This window comes from Pseudochaenichthys georgianus, chromosome 7 (assembly GCF_902827115.2).
Source record: "Pseudochaenichthys georgianus chromosome 7, fPseGeo1.2, whole genome shotgun sequence".
Taxonomy (NCBI): domain Eukaryota; kingdom Metazoa; phylum Chordata; class Actinopteri; order Perciformes; family Channichthyidae; genus Pseudochaenichthys; species Pseudochaenichthys georgianus.
The window spans coordinates 24,421,377-24,441,561 of NC_047509.1; the positions used below are offsets into that span (position 1 = coordinate 24,421,377).

The window sequence follows — 20,185 nt, forward strand, 5'->3', positions numbered from 1 at the left end:
ATTAAGGTAGGTTAAAGGTGAGTAAGAACAGAAAGGACTGAATAAAGCAAGTTTGACAATTGTTCTGCACTGGTGAAGGTTAATTCTACTCAAATAATTTTAAATGGGTCCTGGCCTAGACAGTAATTGACTTTTGAAGTTGAAAATGGAGACCACTGCTATTCTAAACAGAACTACTTACAGACATGACACATTTACACACAGACACGCCTCTGCATTTGAACCAAAAAAAGACAGGCTATCTTTGACCGACTGTGAAAGCATCGCTACAGTCATCTCATCCATCCTGTGGGTCGAAAATGTTCTTGCTAAAAGTGCTTTTTCCTGTCACCCACACAATAGGGCGAGCGTCAGAAAATGTCATTCCAGCCTGCCCACCCAGCAGCAACCACCAGAAGAAGAATGGAGACCGTGAATGTGTCCAGGAAGACTTCCAGGACATAGTTAAGTTTTGGACTGTGTTCCTGTTGAAATAAATCTCATACTGTTCCATCAAAACGCTGCCTCCAATCAGGTAATGGAAGTTGTGGTTCACCCTCTGTACCCTGTGCTCTTCCTGCAGTCTATCACTTTAATCTAACAACTACCAGATTCACATTGACTCATTCAGCAGCTCTTCAAAAGTGCTGCTTGCAAAAGAGTTCCCTCTTCAGAGAGATTATCTAATTATTAAGTTACACTTTTTGTCCCTGATGGCAACAAAAAAGCATGCAGCCTTGTGCTTTGAACGAGTTTCCCAGCAAAACAAAAAGGTCACAGCTTTCATCCTGCAGCAGTCGCTGTGTCTATCAACAGGGTATTATTCAGACATCCTTGAACAATATCCTGAATGTACTGTGTCTTTTGTATTTCTCTGAGAAGTGAGCAGTCTTTCCTCACTGGTAGCAGCCGGTTTCTCAAAGTCAACGCTCAGGTGAAGGAATCGTGAGTTTTCCATTGTGTGGAGGCATTCTTTAGACTAAAAGGCTAGTTATAGACTCCGGTATCAGAGTCAGGTGGGTGAGCGATTGTGTGTCGTTTGTTCCTGCCTGCAACATTCCTACAAAGCATATAGAGTGTGTGAGACAGAGAGGGAGAGCAGGGGAGTAAATATTCACTGCAACCACAATCTGTGTGATTACATGAGTCTGTCTACATGTTTGTGTGTCTACACTTGATACAGAAGCAGATAGCTCAGTTCCACAGGGCTCTACAGGGAGGAGAGCACACCACGGTCTCCAGGCAGGAAAGACAATGGGAGGTGCACAGAGGAACTGAACAAATCACCACTGTCAGCGCTGTATCTCCAAACGTGTTCCCACGGCAAGGATGCCACTCGCATTCAGATTCCCTCAAGTGGAGGAGCCTGGGACAGCTTGGCCTAAGTAGTGGTTTAGGCTAGGAACCTAATCACAGTGTACTGTGATGTGTGCAAAGCTGCAAGGGAACACAACATAGCATGACATTGTAATTATGTTATTGCCCCAAAAGCTGTGTTTATCCCATGTTCTGGATATCATGCCGGCCAGGATGAACAGTCGCCAATGGCTCATTTTGTGACGTCAAACAGCACAGACACGAGTCAGCGCGCTAACCGTCCAGTAACCTCATTTGTCACGGACGTACAGATATACTTAAACAAGCCAGGCAGTACAGGCATTTATCATCAAACCATGTAATAACCATGTCAATAGCCATCTCATGCATATGATGGAACATACTGAGGACAAGGGGTCAAACAAATACGCTGCCTCCTGGTTCTAATGAGAGATCACAGATAGGAAATGTAATGTGTGCGTAATATAATCACAGCAGTCATGACTGCAGTTAAAATGATGACCTTAGTAATTAAAGCTAAGCTTCTGCTGCCAAATTGATTTTATGCTTCATCTCTTAAAGTATTGATTTTATGCATCCAACTTAATTCTAAACACTTGCATAGATCTCGGTACTGTATATCTTAACTGAAATGATTTAAAGAGGGAAAAACGGTCTGCTGTTTTGGTCTGGAGCAAACATGAGTCAGTGCTGGATCAGAAACTGTTGTCAGCGCTGCCTGGGACTGATGGCAGATGGGAAAACTGTCCACAAACACAGCACAAAGGCTTCCCTGCAGTGTCACCGTGCCACAGGGACGCTGCGGGGCTGGGAACAAATACATTATCTGGTAGTCCAACAGGTTTGGGCTATATGATGAATCAGTGTTGATGGAGAAGGTGCTAGAAGCCACTAACTAATCAATAATGACCACACTCTGTACTATAGGCTTGGCCTCAGTTCTAATAGCAGTTTTAATGGGATTGGATTTGAGCTTTTGGCTTACATGAATGTATGGGATGATTAAATTAATGGAATTTGTGCCAGGATCTGCACAATGTGCTTTCCTCACTAATGTGTCTAATCAGTGCAAGGGTAGGAGAGAGAAATGCCGGGTCCTTCCCCCGGCAGATCAGAAGCCCGGCTGGGACGAGGCCTCTGTGATCCGGGGCGGACTGATCAGCTCTCAGAACATGGCTCCGCTGCAAAGCTAAGCCTGGTGCTCTCCATGGTTCTGAAAATCACTGTTGAAATACAGGAGAAACCAAGTCCAGCATCACTCCCTATTAGCAGCTCAGTGCAATATATTTCCCTTCCATTATTTTGTTAAACTGTAAGTGTGAAAACTGTCCACATTATTGCAAACAGAATGTGTGATATTGTAGCAAGAAGAAGGATGTTTCCGCATTCGTGTTATCTATTTCTTCTTAATTAACCTTTTAGTGTATGTCAGAAATTAAGAAAAAAAGTCTAATATCAAGTTCACAGAGCGCAATGTGCCGTCAAAGGTCAACAAAACAACTTACTCCAGATAACAAAATAAAGAAAATTGCCTACTTAGCATATGTATTATACACGTTTGCTTAAATTCACACACTGCCGGCATTCCCCTTTGACAGATGTAAAAACAATCGCTATATGACATTACAACAATCAGTGATGGTGCTAAACAATGATTTACTTTACCTTTGTACATATACAGTATGTTGAGAATCAATATGTGAAACTCAAAATGTATTTTTGTGTTTTGGTATTTGGCTTTAGCAAATATGTACTTAAACAAAATCATAAATACATTTCAAAATAGGTAAACTAGTGAGGGCTCTTTCACTATATAGGGACTATTGAATGAACGGAGTATTTATGAACAGACTCTCTCAGCCTCCACTCACTTCCCTTAAATATACTTTTTTTACCTCACACACAGTCAGTTCAACAACACAATGAAACGCTTCGATTCATTTCCTCTTTATGACCGTAATACTTCTTGTGCAGTTATCTGATCCGGCTATGTATTTAATTTAGCATCTCCTGAGAGGCCCTGGTGGAGATGTTCAACAATACTGTATAGTGTAAGTGCCCATCAAACAGTCACTCTATGGAAGGCCTCACACCACTTTATCTCAACTCTGCGGTGATTTAAAGTCCGTCACTCTGCCTCATTATACCTCCCTTACTTTAGGCTCTACCTGCCTCAGGTTTTTCGTCTTTCTCTCTCACACCATCCTTAATGTGTGCTTCCTTCCTGCCTGTCCACTTTGTTTCTCCGTCCCAGACAGGAGCTTTTATCGTTTATGGGGCCGGGGACTCCCCTCTGCCCTCTTCATCTATCTCTGACTGAATCTGGCAGGTTTGTTAGGATAGAGGGACACGGCGGATAAGAACAGGTGTGAGGGTAAAAAAACATCGATTTATGAGTGTCTCTGTGTGTGAGAGAGAAGGAGAGGGTGTGCTGCTGATGTTACGAACATACTGACTGGGGGAGGAGGGAGCGAGACATATTAAAAGCGAATCCAATCACTTTTTTTATATTGATAAATCACATGAATACTTGAATAAGCTGCATGCAATGATGGACACGCTGAATATAACCCAGCTCTGCAGTTCATTGTTTTTGTATTATTGCCTGAAATTGTACCGTTTTGTTTCGCTCACGCTGCTCTCATAGCGTCGTTTTTGGCAGCAACGGGTAGCTTTAACAACTCTAGAAACTCACTGTAGGCTACCGGCCCAGCAACAAATAGCAGACTGGCACATTTAGAAACTATATGGTGAACATAGCGGAGCAATAAGCTGTTAAAGCAGCCGTGTGAAGGGACCAAAACCAGAGCTACAATGAAAGAAGAGTGCATGTTTTGGGCAGCTATTCGGAAAAATGTACAATACGAAAACAGGATTATGGCTTTCCTAGTTTAAAGGACACAACTTGCGGTGTTAATGTTGAAACAAATTCATTATAAATAGTTTACAACGTTCAAAAGAAAAGGAACATGGTCAATGAAAGACACTAGTTCTACATTACTTTAATTATTTAAATAATTAATCAAACAAAAATGTTATCTATCTTTTCCTATTTCTGTGACAAAATAAGTAGTTCAGATTTCTACATCACGTTAAGGTTGAACGGGATCCATGGGAAACTGTCCCGTGCTGCTCATACTGAGGATTTCCAAATCAGAGCCACACAGCCACTGGCTTGTTGTTAATGGTCTGCTCCTGTAGACTATCCATCATCAGTTAGCAACAGGGACAACTTCCTGGCTGTTTTCCAACAGAGGCAGCCTTCTCCTCATCACATTCTCTTGTTGCTCTTTCATTTCCCTCTCCTTTCCTCCAAAAATGTGTTTCCCTCTCTTAGCTATTTACCCTTCAGAGCATAGTGCATGCAACTTCCTGAACTTCATTTAACCTTAGTCTCTAAAGGCTAAATAGTGCCATTACATATTGCCTTTACGCTGGGGAAATATGTTGAGTCTGCTTGGGTCCTAATTCTGTGTTCTCCACCTGCCTTTCTGTCTGGCTCCTGGATATTCTGGAGCCAGACTGATTTTGAGATTTCTTTCATTGCATGAGTCTGCTCAGGCCTGCCAGTTCTCCTGCAGATCAATGCACACTTGGATGCACCTGCCAAAAAAAGAAACACGCAGGTGTACGCACGCAAACAACAAGCGCAGACACACATGGCTCAAACACTGTCAAATGCCTAATGTGCTCCCCCTTCCACGGGGAGCAGGCATGATGTAGGGCTAGTGTAGTTCTCCTCATTTTTGTGCTCTATTTTCATGGGCGGCTGAAAGAGAGTTAAGGCATCCGCAGAGAGCGGGGCTCAACAAGGCGTCCAGATGCAGCTTATCCCCATTCACTACTCAGCGGTCGAGCATCCACAATGTGACAGTTCAGTTGGAACAACATGCAGTTATGTTAGAAACAGAGAGGAGAAAGATAGACTTACACAAAGCCAAGGAGTGGCTGGCCCAGGCTTATCAAATGTAAAATGAGGCTGCTTTTGTGTTTTGTAACATTGTAAGTTGAAAACATTTGGGTTTTTTTACAGACAGGTGATTGGAAAAAAGCAAGATATTTGACTTTGTGATGAAACTGTGATGGTTATGGTTGTATCGTTATTTTATATCTTTAAAATAAATAGTCTCAATGAATATAGTTAGTTGCAGCAATATCTAAAAGACAACAATGAAGTTTTTCTGAATTTTCCTCGTCCAGCCATACATTTTCTAGAAAGGTATAATGTAAAAATCTTTAATTGAATCAAGCCAATGTGGACGGTGTTGCAATCAGTGATTTTATTGCATTGTTTATTTGATATAAATGAAAAAAGTGCCTTAAGTGTTTAAATTGACTAGTCAAAAACTAGAAATTCCGAACTCATTAATTATAACATATCATTTTTCCATCGAATAGGAAGAACCCTACTTATAAAAAAATTAATTAAAAGTTAAAACCAATGTGAAAAAGTGAATAAAAGCATAGAGTCTCTAAGATATTAACCGGAGTGAATGAACAAGGTTCCTCATAAATATATTTAACTGTGCGTAGAGAACAAAAGTCTGAAATAAGACTGTAAAGGTCACAGCATATGATTCATATCATTTAATTAAACCATTTAGTGACTCCTTGTGCCCCGAACAGAAGTCTATGTTTCTAAAATCTTTGTTCGTATTTTTATGCCGGTGACTATAGTGGTTTAAAATATATTGTTATGGCAGCTTGGTCCCTCACCTGGTAGAGCAGTAAGACAGATTCCTTACTGCATATAATGCTTTATAATACTTGTATTTATATGGCCTACCCTTCATCAGGCATCAGACTTGAAAATAACTCAGTGAATGAATCCGTGCTGCTAGTCGTGGATCAACAGATATGTATCACTTTCTCAAAGTGCCAGCTTTAAAGCATACAGTCTCAACCACATCAATTAATAATACTACAGTAAACATTTCAGGATGGCTCCTGAGAGCAGATATCTTGTTACTGCTCTCAGACTCGATGGCTGAGCGTCTCTCCTTGGCCCCTGTGGGGACCTCTATAGTATCAAGAAGGATGGAAATGAATTGCTCTCCAGTGTCTATCACTAACAGGTGGCCTCGACTGACTCAGTCCCTTCAGGGTGACCATGAGGAGTGAGTAGTTACAGCTCTGCTACCAAAAAAGAAGAAAGAAAGACCTAAATAAGTTCAGGCTTCCTGTAGTTGTGGGCGCTTCTTCTGAAAACGAAATGTGTCAACTAAAGAACATTCTATACACACATAGTTTGACACTATTTCTTTGATTGTTTTATCTATAAAAGGTCAAAATACAATTATTAATGTGAATATCATTTTTCCAAATTCCAAAGTGATGTTATTAAGTGACTTGATATCCAACTTGTCTTGAGTGAAAGATATTCAGTATAACGGGATTTAAAGGGACATTGTTTAGGATTTGGTGGCATCTACGTAGCTTAGAGTAAATTCCGCTCACCCTTCCCCTTTACACAACTGTGGAAACTAGCCGCTGTCTGTTAAACCATAGTAACGTAATGGTATTTTTTAGGCCCATACCATGCTCAGAAACCTTTATTACCATAACGCTATTTTAGGAGCAAAACAGGTTTAAAGAGCTCATATCTGAAATCAGGATAGATAGATAGATAGATAGATAGATAGATAGATAGATAGATAGATAGATAGATAGATAGATAGATAGATAGATAGATAGATAGATGGATAGATAGATAGATAGATAGATAGATAGATAGATAGATAGATAGATAGATAGATAGATGGATGCATGGATGGATGGATAGATGGATGGATGCATGGTTAGAGATTTTCCTGTGGCAAGAATACAATGTTCTGCCATTATTACTTCATTTTCAACCAAAGCTTTGGTAAATGCATGGGGAAAATATTATATAATACCCGCTAACTCAGATTTTCCCTTATTTACTCATGAAGGCATGAGGTATTATATCTCATACACTGCTCTGCTCTGGTTTGGAGTAAGTCATCGTCATGCCTCAATATCTGCTTTCACAGGGTTTGACGTGTCTCCTTGTTCATTAGGGGGGCTCCACTTAAACCTGCAATCCTCAGAGATTCTTCTGATGTCAGATCTGAGAGGATTACCCAGGTATCAGTCAGGCCCGCGGAAGAGGATGAGACCAACAAGATCACTGATCAGTGGGACACTTGTGGTAAGAGACACTGTCCTACAACCGAACAAATTGGGTCCGACTGTTCAAGGGTTTAAGCCGCCATGTGGGCTGAGATCCACCAGGCTGAAGTCGCCTTGAGCAAAGTGACTAATACCTATCGGCTCTGAGGACACTGTTCTTTCATTTACCCTGAGCTCTGACTTCCCTAGAGAAGTTCCTGCTCTAGCTGTCTATGCTCTGGTAAATTGTGATAATCACTTTTACCCTTCTATCTGAGCTGTTGATAGGAATAACTGTTAGTTGCAGCCATGTCTCAATTTGTGTTTATAAACTGAATTGTTGCTGATTTTCCCATTCTACTCTATCCTGATATAGGTCCAATGTAGCAAATAGGAACATATTGATACACTTGAGTATTGTGGTATTGTGACAGTGGCTCAGACTGCACAAAAAACAGTGCTATGATGTTGGATGTCAGTGGCATGGAGATCAATTATGATCCTAATGTGCTGATTGAAAAAAACAGTAAAACATTTGACTCAGATTGTATGCAAATATGGTGTGTTTTTTATACTACGGTTGATGTACATTTTATTTTTAAATTGTGCAATATATATCGCATTGTTTTACAGTATCACAATATATTGCAAAATGTTGAATTGTTTTCTTTATATCATGACACTTATGTTATTGCCAGATTCTTGCAAACACAGCACCCTGTGTGTCCGATGTAACTATTTTCAAACTTCCTGCCTAAATATACCTTGCTTCTCTTGCTGTTTATATCCTTCTGTAGGACAGTGGAATGACTCAGAGGCATGAAGCTACAGGGACAGCCCTGTTTGGACACGCTCCCTGTCCACAAAGCCTCAAGGTGTCCTCTCCACACCATTACCTTGACCGACACTCTGCGATGACTGAGTGAAAGTGACATTTCATTAGCAGGACAATCTAAAGGGCCCTTGTCTGGACAAACTGACTTAACATGTTTTTACAATATGGCACCTTTGACTGGACTTCCTAAATATCTTTGATATATACAGTATATAACAGCAACCGCTCAAAGAGAATGTCTCCACTCAGACTACAAGACAAACAATCGCAACAATACTATAAATCCTTGAGAGATAAACCTGAAAACTTTTGCAAATGTGACTAAACACACAAGAAGTAGGGTTAGATTGTTTTCAGGACGTCCTGCTGTATTATAACTGCACCTTTATTAAGAGAAAACACAGCTAGGATTCTCTGATGTGCATCTGTGACTTCTGTCTCTATTGACTCTTCTCCTCAGTGATGACGAGTAAGGGGATGAATACAGTGTCAGCCTCTGCAGCTGCAAAGGCCACTGTGTTGGGGGAAAAAGGCAGTCTTTGCCAAAGTAATCCTTTGGCAAAGACTGGTGTCCCAGACGCTAGCGCAGTGATGATCCACGCAGAGAGGGGATGGGCCATGTTTTGTGTACTTTGGGTCACCAGACACTGACATTGTCCTTGCAGTGTATTGACAACGGTGTTCACATGTTTGACAGTTGTGCAGTTGTGCATATTCGAGCGTAAGAGGATGATATTCAGTGTTCCCCGATAGCTGTAGCTCTCAACACTAGCAATGGCTGATCTGCCAGGCTGCTGGGTTGTTTATTCAGACCCAGTGTGACATTATCACATCCAACAACGTGTGAATTAAATCATCCACGGGAGGGTTTATTTCAGCAAGGGTCCATTAAAATGTGCCATGGGCAGTTGATGATTGCAGACAGGTGCGATTTAAGAGATGTGAAAAAGACCGGCCTCATTAGTAAACAGTTGAAAGGTGAGGGACAGTGGATTTGTTTCTTCTGAATCATCCAGTCAAGCATTCTTCATGTGCGTAAAACTCACCATGCGTGGGAGTATAGCAAATGACTCTTTCTAAGCCCACACAATGTGACCATAAATAGCCTCACTTATGTAAAAATCTAACATTGTATTTGCAGCGGAGGAAAGATTGTGGAGCGAGGAGGATTCACAGCAAACACAAGACCCACCTGAAGTCTATTTGCAGGAGTTCATCAGGGTAGTTCACAACCAGACTGCTCCCTGGTGTTCTCATTTTATTAATGAAAGATCAATTCATTATTCCTTATGCAGAGGGGTGACTAACAGACCACAGGAGAGATAAACAAATGCTCCATGTTGGAAAAGCACACCTGCAGCAGGAGGTATTGGTGAACCGCGTGAAAAGCTGTGCAGAATTGGCGTATTTCCACCCAAAGCCTACATCACGTGGACGGTCGATCATTGATCAACACAGTGATCATTTCAGTGAGAGGAAGAGTGAAGGGGGTGGGGGTGACAGAGCTGTCAATACCCAGGGTCAGAGCGAAGGGCTTTATAGAAAAAAAGATGTGCCTGTGCCCTTTGAAACACTAAAACCAAACACCCATGTGTCTCCTGAATAATGAAGCGATAATGGTGGCTTATAAAACAACAAAATACACTCAGTTTAGCATCTTGAACCACATGCATGCGGATTTTGTGACGAAAAATATACGTGCTACAGAGAGAGGTTATCATGTGGCAATATGGACTGAAAGGCATTAGAAAGGCATTCATGCTTGTTCGTAAATACTACTTCCAGCTCTAAGGGCTACAGGCAGCTTTATAACGCGCAAATCTGGAGACGCGCTGATATGGCACATTAATTTTCAATTTGCAGCTCAACGATTCAGTGTTACAGCCTGCACTTTACGTCCAAGATTGGAGGCATATGCGCTAATTATCCCTCAGTGTTGCTACATCCCGCTGGGAAAGCGATGATGCCTGCTGGAAACCGCTGAATCGCCAAATAAGAGGAAACATAAAAACACTTGCATACATTTGAAAATAATATCCAGACAATAACGCGCTTATCTTACCTGTGCCATGAGCCAAATCGATGCCCGGTTCGGTGAGTATGTTCGGGTCACTTTGAGATCTGCTTCGATTCAGACAGCCGTCTAGTCCATCCGATGTAGCCATGGGGAGACAGCACTGGAATCCTGAATAAAATATTGAAAACCCAACCAGAGGCAGGCAAGGTCAGGAGGAAAGCAGCGTACAGATTTAATTCGCTCCGACAATCGCCGTTTTGAGCATCTACCAGGGAGCCATGGCTGAAGTGTGTGTGTGTGTGTGTGTGTGTGTGTGTGTGTGTGTGTGTGTGTGTGTGTGTGTGTGTGTGTGTGTGTGTGTGTGTGTGTGTGTGTGTGCGTGCGTGCGTGTGTGTGCGCGCGTCGATGTGTGGATGTGGGAGGGGTGATATGCCCCCGATGATGCCCGTCCCTGTCCAGCAACACGACAACATATTCAACACATATCCAGCATGTTGCAAACATTGATACATTTTTGCAGCGTGTATTTATTTTCATAACAAATCGCCCTCTCGCATCGTTTATATTGTGTCTATAAAATAGGTTAATCAGCCCTAGTATAACGCTATAAAATGCCAGATTAAGTCGAGAACGCATAATAGCTTATTTATCAAACATTTATGACATCGCCTTTAATTGGTTTATTATTTAAAATACACCACATTGGCCCACTGGTGGCAAACATTGGCTTTACTCTTATATAGGCCTATATGTGGAAATACTGAAAAAGTGCATTGATCAATAGCCTATATATTATATGTGTAGGTGCCAACAGAGCATTTATTAAAGAAAATGCAAACTCTAAAAGAAAAATCTATTCATAAAAAAACGAACTAACAAAGTTTTAAGTCAGAAAACCTAATGTGCACATGGTTAAAAGCACATTGTCTATACCCCGTATCTAAAATCCAAGCAATGCATACAAACACTATGCTACCTTACATAAAACCCCTTATAAGCTGTTTTACAATATTATTATGTTTAGAGTAATTGCTTAAAATAAAACACACTTTTATATGAGCATTTCCCCGTAAATATCTTTTAAATTACAATATTTTTAGTTAAAACAAAGAAGGTCCAGTTTTGACACAGAAATACATATGCAAGCAGCCCATTGGTTTATTCCAAGAGTGACGCGTAATACGGAAGTGAACCACCGCCGGAAGAGAAAGATGGCACCGCACGGCTGCAGCTACTCGGCTCTGCTGCTGATTATTTGCAGTGTGTCAGTGTTTATTGTCACAGACAGTCAAGACACGACTCTATCTGGTGGTCACCATGCTGCTGCGGTCGAGGATAATCCACAAGCAGCCACAGAAGCAGCGGGAAAAACGTCCGAGCAGCCCGCGGTGGAGGAGAGGAGATGGGAAGCTACTGAGGTTGAAGAGGCGACTCTCCATGAAGCTGCAGCCGACAAACAGGACACTCCTGCCCCTGAAACCGAGGCCCCCTCCCCGGTACCACAGCCCAAAGACGACTTCCAGGAGGAGCTAGTCATCAGACCGCTGCACTCAGGAGATATTTATGCCAGCTTCCAGTTCCGCACCCTGTGGGAGACTGACTTCATGAGTGGAAACAAAGGTAAGCTAACTGTTAGCACTGATTTAATTTGAGTCAGAAACACACCTTCTAATGTTATTATTCAAACGCTCCATTTAAACGAAGGTGACGATTGTAGTGTACACGGAAGTTCTGTAATGGTATTTAAGTGAATATTCCGGTTTTTAACTGGTTCACTTTTATAGTCTGGTAAGAATAGGGAACATATGAACTACGGTATTTTTTGTGTTTAGTTTGCTTTTTCAGTTATACATTTGGATTTACTTCTACTCTACTGATTGACATAAGGAGGTCCGAAAATACTTTACTAAAATTGTAACTTGCAGGCACTTTTATTTACCTCAGGAACGATATATTATTGTATAAACTATACTAAAAAAAAATGTATTGCATTCAACATTTTAGTAAGGGTACCAGTGCTTTTCATTCAGGCTATTAGCCAGGCTTCTATTTTTTACCACAAATGTAGCTTCACACTATGACCACTGGTAAACTGTAAACAAAGTTGCATAGCTTGATGATTTTGATAAATACCAGTTTTTCCTTTTGTTCATTCACACCCACATCAGTAGACAATGAGTTTGCTAACTATAAGCCTTAACTGTGTAATGTTTGTTTCTCAGTGTCCCACTACCGGCTTTTTCCAAAGTCTCTGGGCCAGGTCATCTCCAAGTTCTCAGTGCGAGAGCTGCACATCTCCTTCACGCAGGGCTACTGGAGGACCATGCAGTGGGGGCAGCCCTTCCAGCCGGCCCCCCCTGGAGCTGAGCTCTGGGTGTGGTTCCAGGACTCGGTGACAGAGTGAGTACGGCCCTCTGGTGGCTGCAGGGCATCAGAGGAGAAATATATTTTCTGTGTTTATGTTTTTCTTATAAAGAATTTCATCCCTAAACACTAGCACTACCATCCAACTCATTGGACGAGCTTTGTCAGTTTTTTCAATATGCTTATAACATTTCCTTTCATTTTTCAGTGTTGATGGCACGTGGAAGGAGCTGACAAATGTTCTTTCTGGAATCTTCTGTGCGTCACTGAACTTCATTGACTCCACCAACACAGTTCAGCCCAGTGCGTCTTTCAAACCGCTGGGAATAGGGAACGGTAAAGTGATGCTTTATCTCCCTTTGCATTTTGTAAAGCTCTCTATTGATTATCCTGAATAAAAGCTAATGGTATAATTGGAAACCTTAAATGATGGCAGCGTGCCGGTGCTACAGAGATGTTCCAAGATGCGTTATTTATGTTTTTTTGTGTTGAACTTGCAGTGACAGACCACCGCTTCCTCCGCTATGCCACCCTCCCACGAGAGATAGTTTGTACTGAGAATTTGACACCCTGGAAGAAACTCTTGCCGTGTGGATCAAAGGTGGGCGTCTATGTTTGTCTGTATTTTTAACACATCTCAAAATTCACGTTGTCTCCTTTGTCTTATGTACCCGTTGACATCTTGAACCAGGTCTGAAAACTATATGAGGCCGACATGCTGATTGCAGCTAACGCAGTTCTTCCTTCCGTTTCTTTTTGTTGGCGATGTTGGATTCATAGGCTGGTCTCACTGTCCTGTTGAAGTCAGAGAAACTGTTCCACAGCAGTTTTCATTCCCAAGCAGTGCACATCAGACCTGTGTGCCAGGACTGGCAGTGTAAAACCACCTCCTGGGAGCTGAGGCAGACTCTGAATGTCGTGTTTGACCTGCACACCTCTGGTCAGGGCAAACGAGGTGAGCAAAAGTGCATTCTTTTCAGCATTCATCCAACATTGATTGATTGGTGTTTTTGTGTGTTTTGTATTAGAATAGAAGATCAGCCCCCCCCCCCCCCCCCCGCCTGTTTAACCTACCTTTGTTTTGACCTAAGCTGTTTGTTGTTTCAGAGTGGTCTCTGTTTAAGATGTTCTCTCGGACCCTGACAGAAGCCTGTCCACTGGCCTCCTCCAGTAAAATCTACATCGACATCACAGACGACCCTCAGGTTTGACTACATAATATGCCCTTAACCCAGTTTTAGTTATTCCCTCAAAGCAAAACATTTGAGTTTTACTGAACCGTCAAAGCTTCCCTTCAGAGTTTAATATTTGTTATGGCCTCTGTGTTGAGATGACCGTCTATCCATTTTTGTGAAGGCGATATCTCAGGAACATCTAAAAGCAATTTATTCAGATTTGGCCTAGACATCAACTTGAACTCAAAGATAATCTAAGTTGGTGGTCAAAGATCACTGTGACCTCACAAAACACGTCTTTGAGCATAACTTAAAAATGTATACGCTTTTTATGACCATTTCGCACAAATGCCTTTTTATAGGATAAAATGAGGAAGTGAGGACATTTTGGAAAGACTTCTATAGTAAAAGGATAAACACAAAAAGGAGAAATAGAGGGGACATGGGCGGTGGGTCGGATCACACCCAGCCCGCGGTAAGGACTATATTGCATGGGGCATATAATCTACCAGGGTGACCCCCAAGCCCCCTTTGAAATGTTTGACCTTTATTAGCTATGGAGCTGTTTGTTGATGAGCTGGCAAAATGTGCTGCAATGCGCAAACAAAAGCAGTGAAGAAGAAGACTGCTCACAAGTAAACATGGCGTTAACAATGAAGGATATATTAGGGGTGCAACAACTAATCGACTTAATCGATTACCAAATTAGTTGGCAACTAATTCAGTCGTCGATTCGTTAACACCCCGTTAAGCTCCAACGTTATCGCTGTTTTTTATTGGTACAGGAGACATTTAAAACATATGTCATATGTATTATTGCTACATAAACATTATATCGCAGTCTTAGTGTCGCCAACTCCGTTTCTAATATGCAATATGACTACAAAATGCGTCTATAATGTATTTTCGATCTTCCCAATTCAGACGAGAGATCTCTCCCCCGCCTGCTTGCGAGGGGGCGGGGCAGTTTACACACACACGCAGCTGCTACATGCAGCAACACACACACACGGAGGAGATGGCGGAGAGAACGCGCTCCGAGGTGTGGTTAAACTTTAGCTGTCTCGATGTGGACAATACTCGTTACCAAAAGTGCAATAACAGTTTATCATGTAAGGGCGGTAACACGAGCAATTTGTCTAAACATTTAGCAAAAGTGCTCCAGATCCAGACGGAGAAATGCACCGGGTTCCACTGTCTTTCTAACAGCTCTGTAGCCCTGTCCAAGAGTAACGATTCCACGTCAGGTGTTGTATGCTAGCAGCAACACACAGAGTTAACTCAGTTATAAAAACATGGGTTAATGATTAGAGGTAACTGAGTTATTTATTTTGTTAAAGTTTCAGCAATTCTGTTTACAGTTCTGTCATCACATTATTTAATATGATTTGTTAAAACATTGTTGTTTCTTTTGATGTGAAATATTATGCATTTAATTAAAATAAAAAGCGATGTTAGTTTTGTTCACAATTTGTTTAGTTAGTTTACCTTATTTCTTGTCAAAAGAACCGTTAATACTATCGTTAAAAGGACCGGATCGATAAGCAGTATCGATATAAGTAGTAGTACAGTTAAAACCTTAACGATCCGAATAATCGATTCATCGTTTCATTAATCGATAGATTAATCGATTATCAAATTAGTCGTTTGTTGCAGCCCTAGGATATATATTACGATAAATAAATAAAAAGATTTTAAATAAACACCATTTCTATGTTTGATGGAATAAATGCGCTGAACACATTTGTTAGAGTCATGGATTAGCAACAACGTCCGGAATGTAAACACAACATTAGTTTGCTATAAGGAAACTCCACACAGTACCTGTTAGAGATAACTTGATCAGACGTAGAAACATGTCAAAATAGATTCTATCTTTTACAGTGTGTATGGGTTTTGCAACTCAAGAGAAATTTGATGTGATTCTGCAGGGCGAGCTGTTTGAGTTGAGCCCGGCCACTCCCCTGCTGAGCCAGGCGATGGTGCTCGGGGACAGACGGACCTTCTCCGTCTACGATCTGACGCAGCCAGTCACCTTCGGCACCGTGCGCTCTCTCAACCCGCTGATCCGCTGGAAATCCAGTGAGGGTGAGTGAGCAGAGCAGAGGATGACACACCGCTTTGTACAAGAGGCCGGACATACAGTATTCTCACACATTTAATGCAACCAGAAGGAGTTAACTAAATGTTTCAACTGCATCTGTTTGTCATCGCTCTCTTGGCTACATCTTCTGTTCTGCTATTCTCAGGGTTGGCTGTCAAAGAAGAAAACACTTCTAGTGTCTGAGATAATTGTGTTTTGTACCGAAGACAGATAGTTTTCATTTGTTCCCAGAGGCTCCCTAGTTTCTCAACATTAGTCATACTAACGGATATTTTTGAGTTCAGTCATAAATGATATTCTCTGACTTCATGAAATGAAACATTACCCATGTGTCTTATTGTCTCTGCACAATGTTTCCCATATGGTTGACCAATAATCCTCCATGTCTCATACCCCCCCCTGCAGGAGACATGCTGCGTCCCCTGCTCCATGCTGAGCGCTACGTGGCAGGTTACGGGCTGCAGACAGGAGAGATTCACACTCTGATGTACAACAACCACCCGTACAGGTCGTTCCCTGTGCTGCTGCTGGACACTGTGCCGTGGTACCTCCGTCTCTACATCCACACCCTCACTGTGACTAGCAAGGGGAAGGACAACAAGCCCAGTGAGTCACTTTAGAAAGTCCAGACGTATGACTGTGCTGCACACACTATTAGGGTCTGAGATTAACAATTAGAATTGTGCCAAATGCTGGAACTATTCTTCTATCATTGGTTAGATTGGAAGAAACTCACAAGTGGTTACATTTGGAGATTATAGAAATCAATAAACAAACAAAGAGCAAACATTAAGTGAGACATTTCTATTTAAATATACTTTAATTAACCATGCAAACTGTTTTCTTGACACTCCCTGTATTTTACACACAATTACTTCCCCTCAAATTGAGTTAAAACTACCATCATGTCCCACTCACACCAACGGTAGTATGCATCGTCAGCAGCACGGATAACAACAGAACATTTCTGCCCAATATTAATTACACTGCTTTTATTGTTTGAGATTTCACACCTTAAGCCTAAAAAACTTCACAGCTAGGTTAATTATTGTAGCTTCATAAGTTATACACTGGACATTAGCATCCCTACAGGATTCATTGTTTTATCTAATTTCCTGCAATTGCTTCATCTCACCAGAGGGAGGAGAACACGAGTCATATTTTCTAGCAACTCTCTTTTTTTTCATTCACTGACCATGTCAACGACTAAAGAAAGTGCTGAGCCATTCATGGATTCAAAAACATTAAAGAAGTATTTTACAATCTCAAGGTGTCCGCGGGGTCTTAAAAAGTATTAAAAGTTGATCAATCAATTTAGCGAAAATGAAGGCTATTAAAAAGTATTAAACGGCATTTTCCAAGGTATTACATTTTGTAGCTTGTTTTCAATAAGTATATAAATTGTGCAAAGAGGTTGTATTCTAAAGTCTGCCTGAATGTAATCATTGCGTAGATGTGTAGTGTGATTCTGTGTAGTTTATGGCATCCCGTTGGATTTGACGTCATCTAAACAGGACATCGCACTTTGATTGCTTGATAGCGTGCAACGGTCCGTTTACGCCGGTTGTTAAACAACTTCGTTATAGGGGAATGCAAGTTTGCGTCCAAATGGTTGGAAGATAAGGAGGAAGGACAATCAATACTGTATAATGTGAGGTAAAGTGTGTCGCCAATGTAACCGGTTAAAACTCGAAGTGGCGATGAGGTTTTAAAATGTATGGAAAGGGTCTTAAAAAAGGTCTTAAAAGGTATTACATTTGACTTCAGGATTCCTGCATATACCCTGAATCTGTTCTTTATTTTCTACTGGAAATCTACGAAAATTGAGAATTAAATAGATATGATCAAATATTTAGCTTCTGAAAATGCTGGACTATTTTAAGAGCTATTTAAGGCACAGTCATCGAGTTTCACTGTCACATTGTTCAATAAGTATATAAAACTTGTGAAATTGCAGAGGATTAGCATAAACATTACAATAGTGTATTAATGGTCTTCTTCCTGCACCAGGCTACATCCACTACCAGCCATCTAAGGATCGCCTGAGGCCCCACCTGTTGGAGATGCTCGTCCAGCTTCCTCCCAACTCCGTCACAGAGGTCACGGTGCAGTTTGAGAGGGCTCTGCTCAAGTGGACTGAATACACCCCCGATCCCAACCACGGCTTCTATGTTGGGTAAGCAACATGTAGGGTATTTTCAAACCAATTGTTTCCAGCACATGTTATCTGTGTCTCTTCACACAGTGTGGTGTCGCGTGAGTTTCAGGGGTGTAAGAGTGGAAGGTCTTTAAAGTCATTTTTCCTCTCTTTCGTAATGACTAACATTGTTTTCTTCAACATTTAGGTCTTCAGTAATCAGCTCTCTTGTACCGAGCATTGTCGCCATGGATACAAACATAACGATGGATCGGCCACTTTTCAGCAGCTTGTAAGTATAGAGTATTTTGTTTTTCTGATGTTGACTTCCTGTGGGGGAACACATTGTACAGTCTATTTATAATTGACCAATGATCACATTTCCCATCTCCCCCAGTTTCCCCTGTAAAGAGGAGTCAAGCTTCTTTGTGCGCGTCTACACGGAGCCTCTGCTGGTCAACCTGCCCACTCCAGACTTCAGCATGCCATACAACGTAATCTGCCTGACCTGCACTGTGGTTGCCGTGGGCTACGGCTCGCTCTACAATCTACTGACCCGCAGCTTCCAGATAGAGGAGCCCAGCCCGGGATTGGCCAAGCGGTTAGCCAACATCATCCGCAGGATGAGGGGCGTACCGCCACTCTGAGGCTGGACTGAAGGCCAACTGGATCTACTTTTAGGATGGACGTTCTCCTCTTGGTGAAACCACTGGTAAACATGTGACACTCAGGGACTGAGTCAAGCACTGCTATGAATGTTTCTCTAAACAGTCATCTTGAAGGTTTGTTTTTTTAAATGACAGACAACAAATCGTTTTTCTGAATATTGAATTATTATGCCGGGGAAGGACAAATACATAAAGACGTTTCTCTACCTAGACGGAAAGTAAGAGCTCTGTTATTGTAAGGAACCAAAGCTATGCACTATGCTGCAGAGGATAGCGCGTCACTGTGGGTTGGTTCGAATATTATTGTTTTTTGAATGTTTTAAGCCATAACTCCATTAAATCATAATATTTAACCATTTTGTTACAATAGGGTAAGATGATGTTTAGGGTAAACTGATTGCCTCTCACAGCATAAAAAGCCTCAGAGCTGAAAGGAAAAAAGGATGATCATCTTTGTTTTCATACTCTATTCCTTACCTGCCGTTTTGTTATCTTCCTGCTGAAAAAAATGCATATAATCAGTTTGAATGTCACATTATGTCATTATAGGATATCAAATAACTTTCCCGTGTCAAACCAGAAATGTACACAGCATCAAAATGTAACTATGGGACACCGAGTGGTATGTTCTTTTATTTATTTGTCCCTAAGTCATTTGTGGTATCTGACAACTGTTTTATAGTAGTTTTAATATATAAGAAAAGAAGACATGTCAACAAAAACTATGAAAAGTAATCAAAACTATAACATCTGAGCGATAGCATTGCTTGTTTGGAACTACTTGCTCCACAGAAAAATGACAGCCCTCTTACCAAACATTAATTTTGCACTTGTTGGTTTTTGGATGCATGCTTGAATGATGAACGCGATTGTCTGAAGGTCTCTTCGTAATATAATGCCTTTTAGTTTGTCGGCCTAACTCACTCATTAGTTCAAAGCCGTTTCAGTGTGTCTTATAGCAAAAAGAAGTCCTACATTATGGAAAAGACCTTACCCTATCATGAAACACTACCATGCGTTTGTTTGTTATTTTTTTTTGTTATGTTTGTCCGTCCATTCTGGTCCCCTGGTTGGGAAAAAGTGCACAGAATGTTTGAAGCGGTACTTTGTGTGTGTGTGGAAAAATGTATGTTCTTTATTGCTTTTACAATAAACTAAAACAACTTTATTTCATTGTATTTACATTTCTAGCTGAGAAAGAAGCTACGCCAGTGTAAACTGCACTGGAGCTGTATTACTTCCCACCGAGCGCCCACATTTTTGTGTAAACAAACTTGGCCCCACTTCTGGCAGACTCGAGAGAACCAACACAGACGACTCTGTGTTTGGCCGGTCAGTGATTCTCACCCCTTCACGTTTGGCAACATGGAACAAAAACAAAGAAAAGAGCAGCATTCCACCTAAATGATGTTCATATCTGCTCCACTGCAAGCAAA

The 20,185-nt window shown here is 41.4% G+C and overlaps 2 protein-coding genes across 3 annotated transcripts in view; one reads left to right on the forward strand and one right to left on the reverse strand.

Annotated features, from left to right (window-relative positions):
* The window catches only part of phactr3a (phosphatase and actin regulator 3a), a 32,854-nt gene extending 22,276 nt beyond the window's left edge, over positions 1-10,578 (reverse strand). For both annotated transcript variants that reach the window (XM_034086486.2, XM_034086485.2), the window contains exon 1: positions 10,347-10,578. In XM_034086486.2, coding sequence (XP_033942377.1) covers positions 10,347-10,449 — 103 coding nt within the window. In that variant the 5' untranslated portion in view covers positions 10,450-10,578. The remainder of the gene's footprint in view (positions 1-10,346) is intronic.
* A 908-nt stretch (positions 10,579-11,486) lies between these two features.
* pigt (phosphatidylinositol glycan anchor biosynthesis, class T) lies at positions 11,487-19,917 on the forward strand. The gene is made up of 11 exons (XM_034086484.1): positions 11,487-11,921; positions 12,524-12,701; positions 12,874-13,001; positions 13,166-13,266; positions 13,446-13,620; positions 13,773-13,870; positions 15,772-15,928; positions 16,350-16,550; positions 17,955-18,120; positions 18,290-18,373; positions 18,479-19,917. The coding sequence occupies exons 1-11, from the start codon at positions 11,513-11,515 to the stop codon at positions 18,726-18,728; spliced, it is 1,947 nt and encodes a 648-aa protein (XP_033942375.1). The 5' UTR covers positions 11,487-11,512; the 3' UTR covers positions 18,729-19,917.
* The last annotated feature ends 268 nt before the right edge of the window (positions 19,918-20,185 follow it).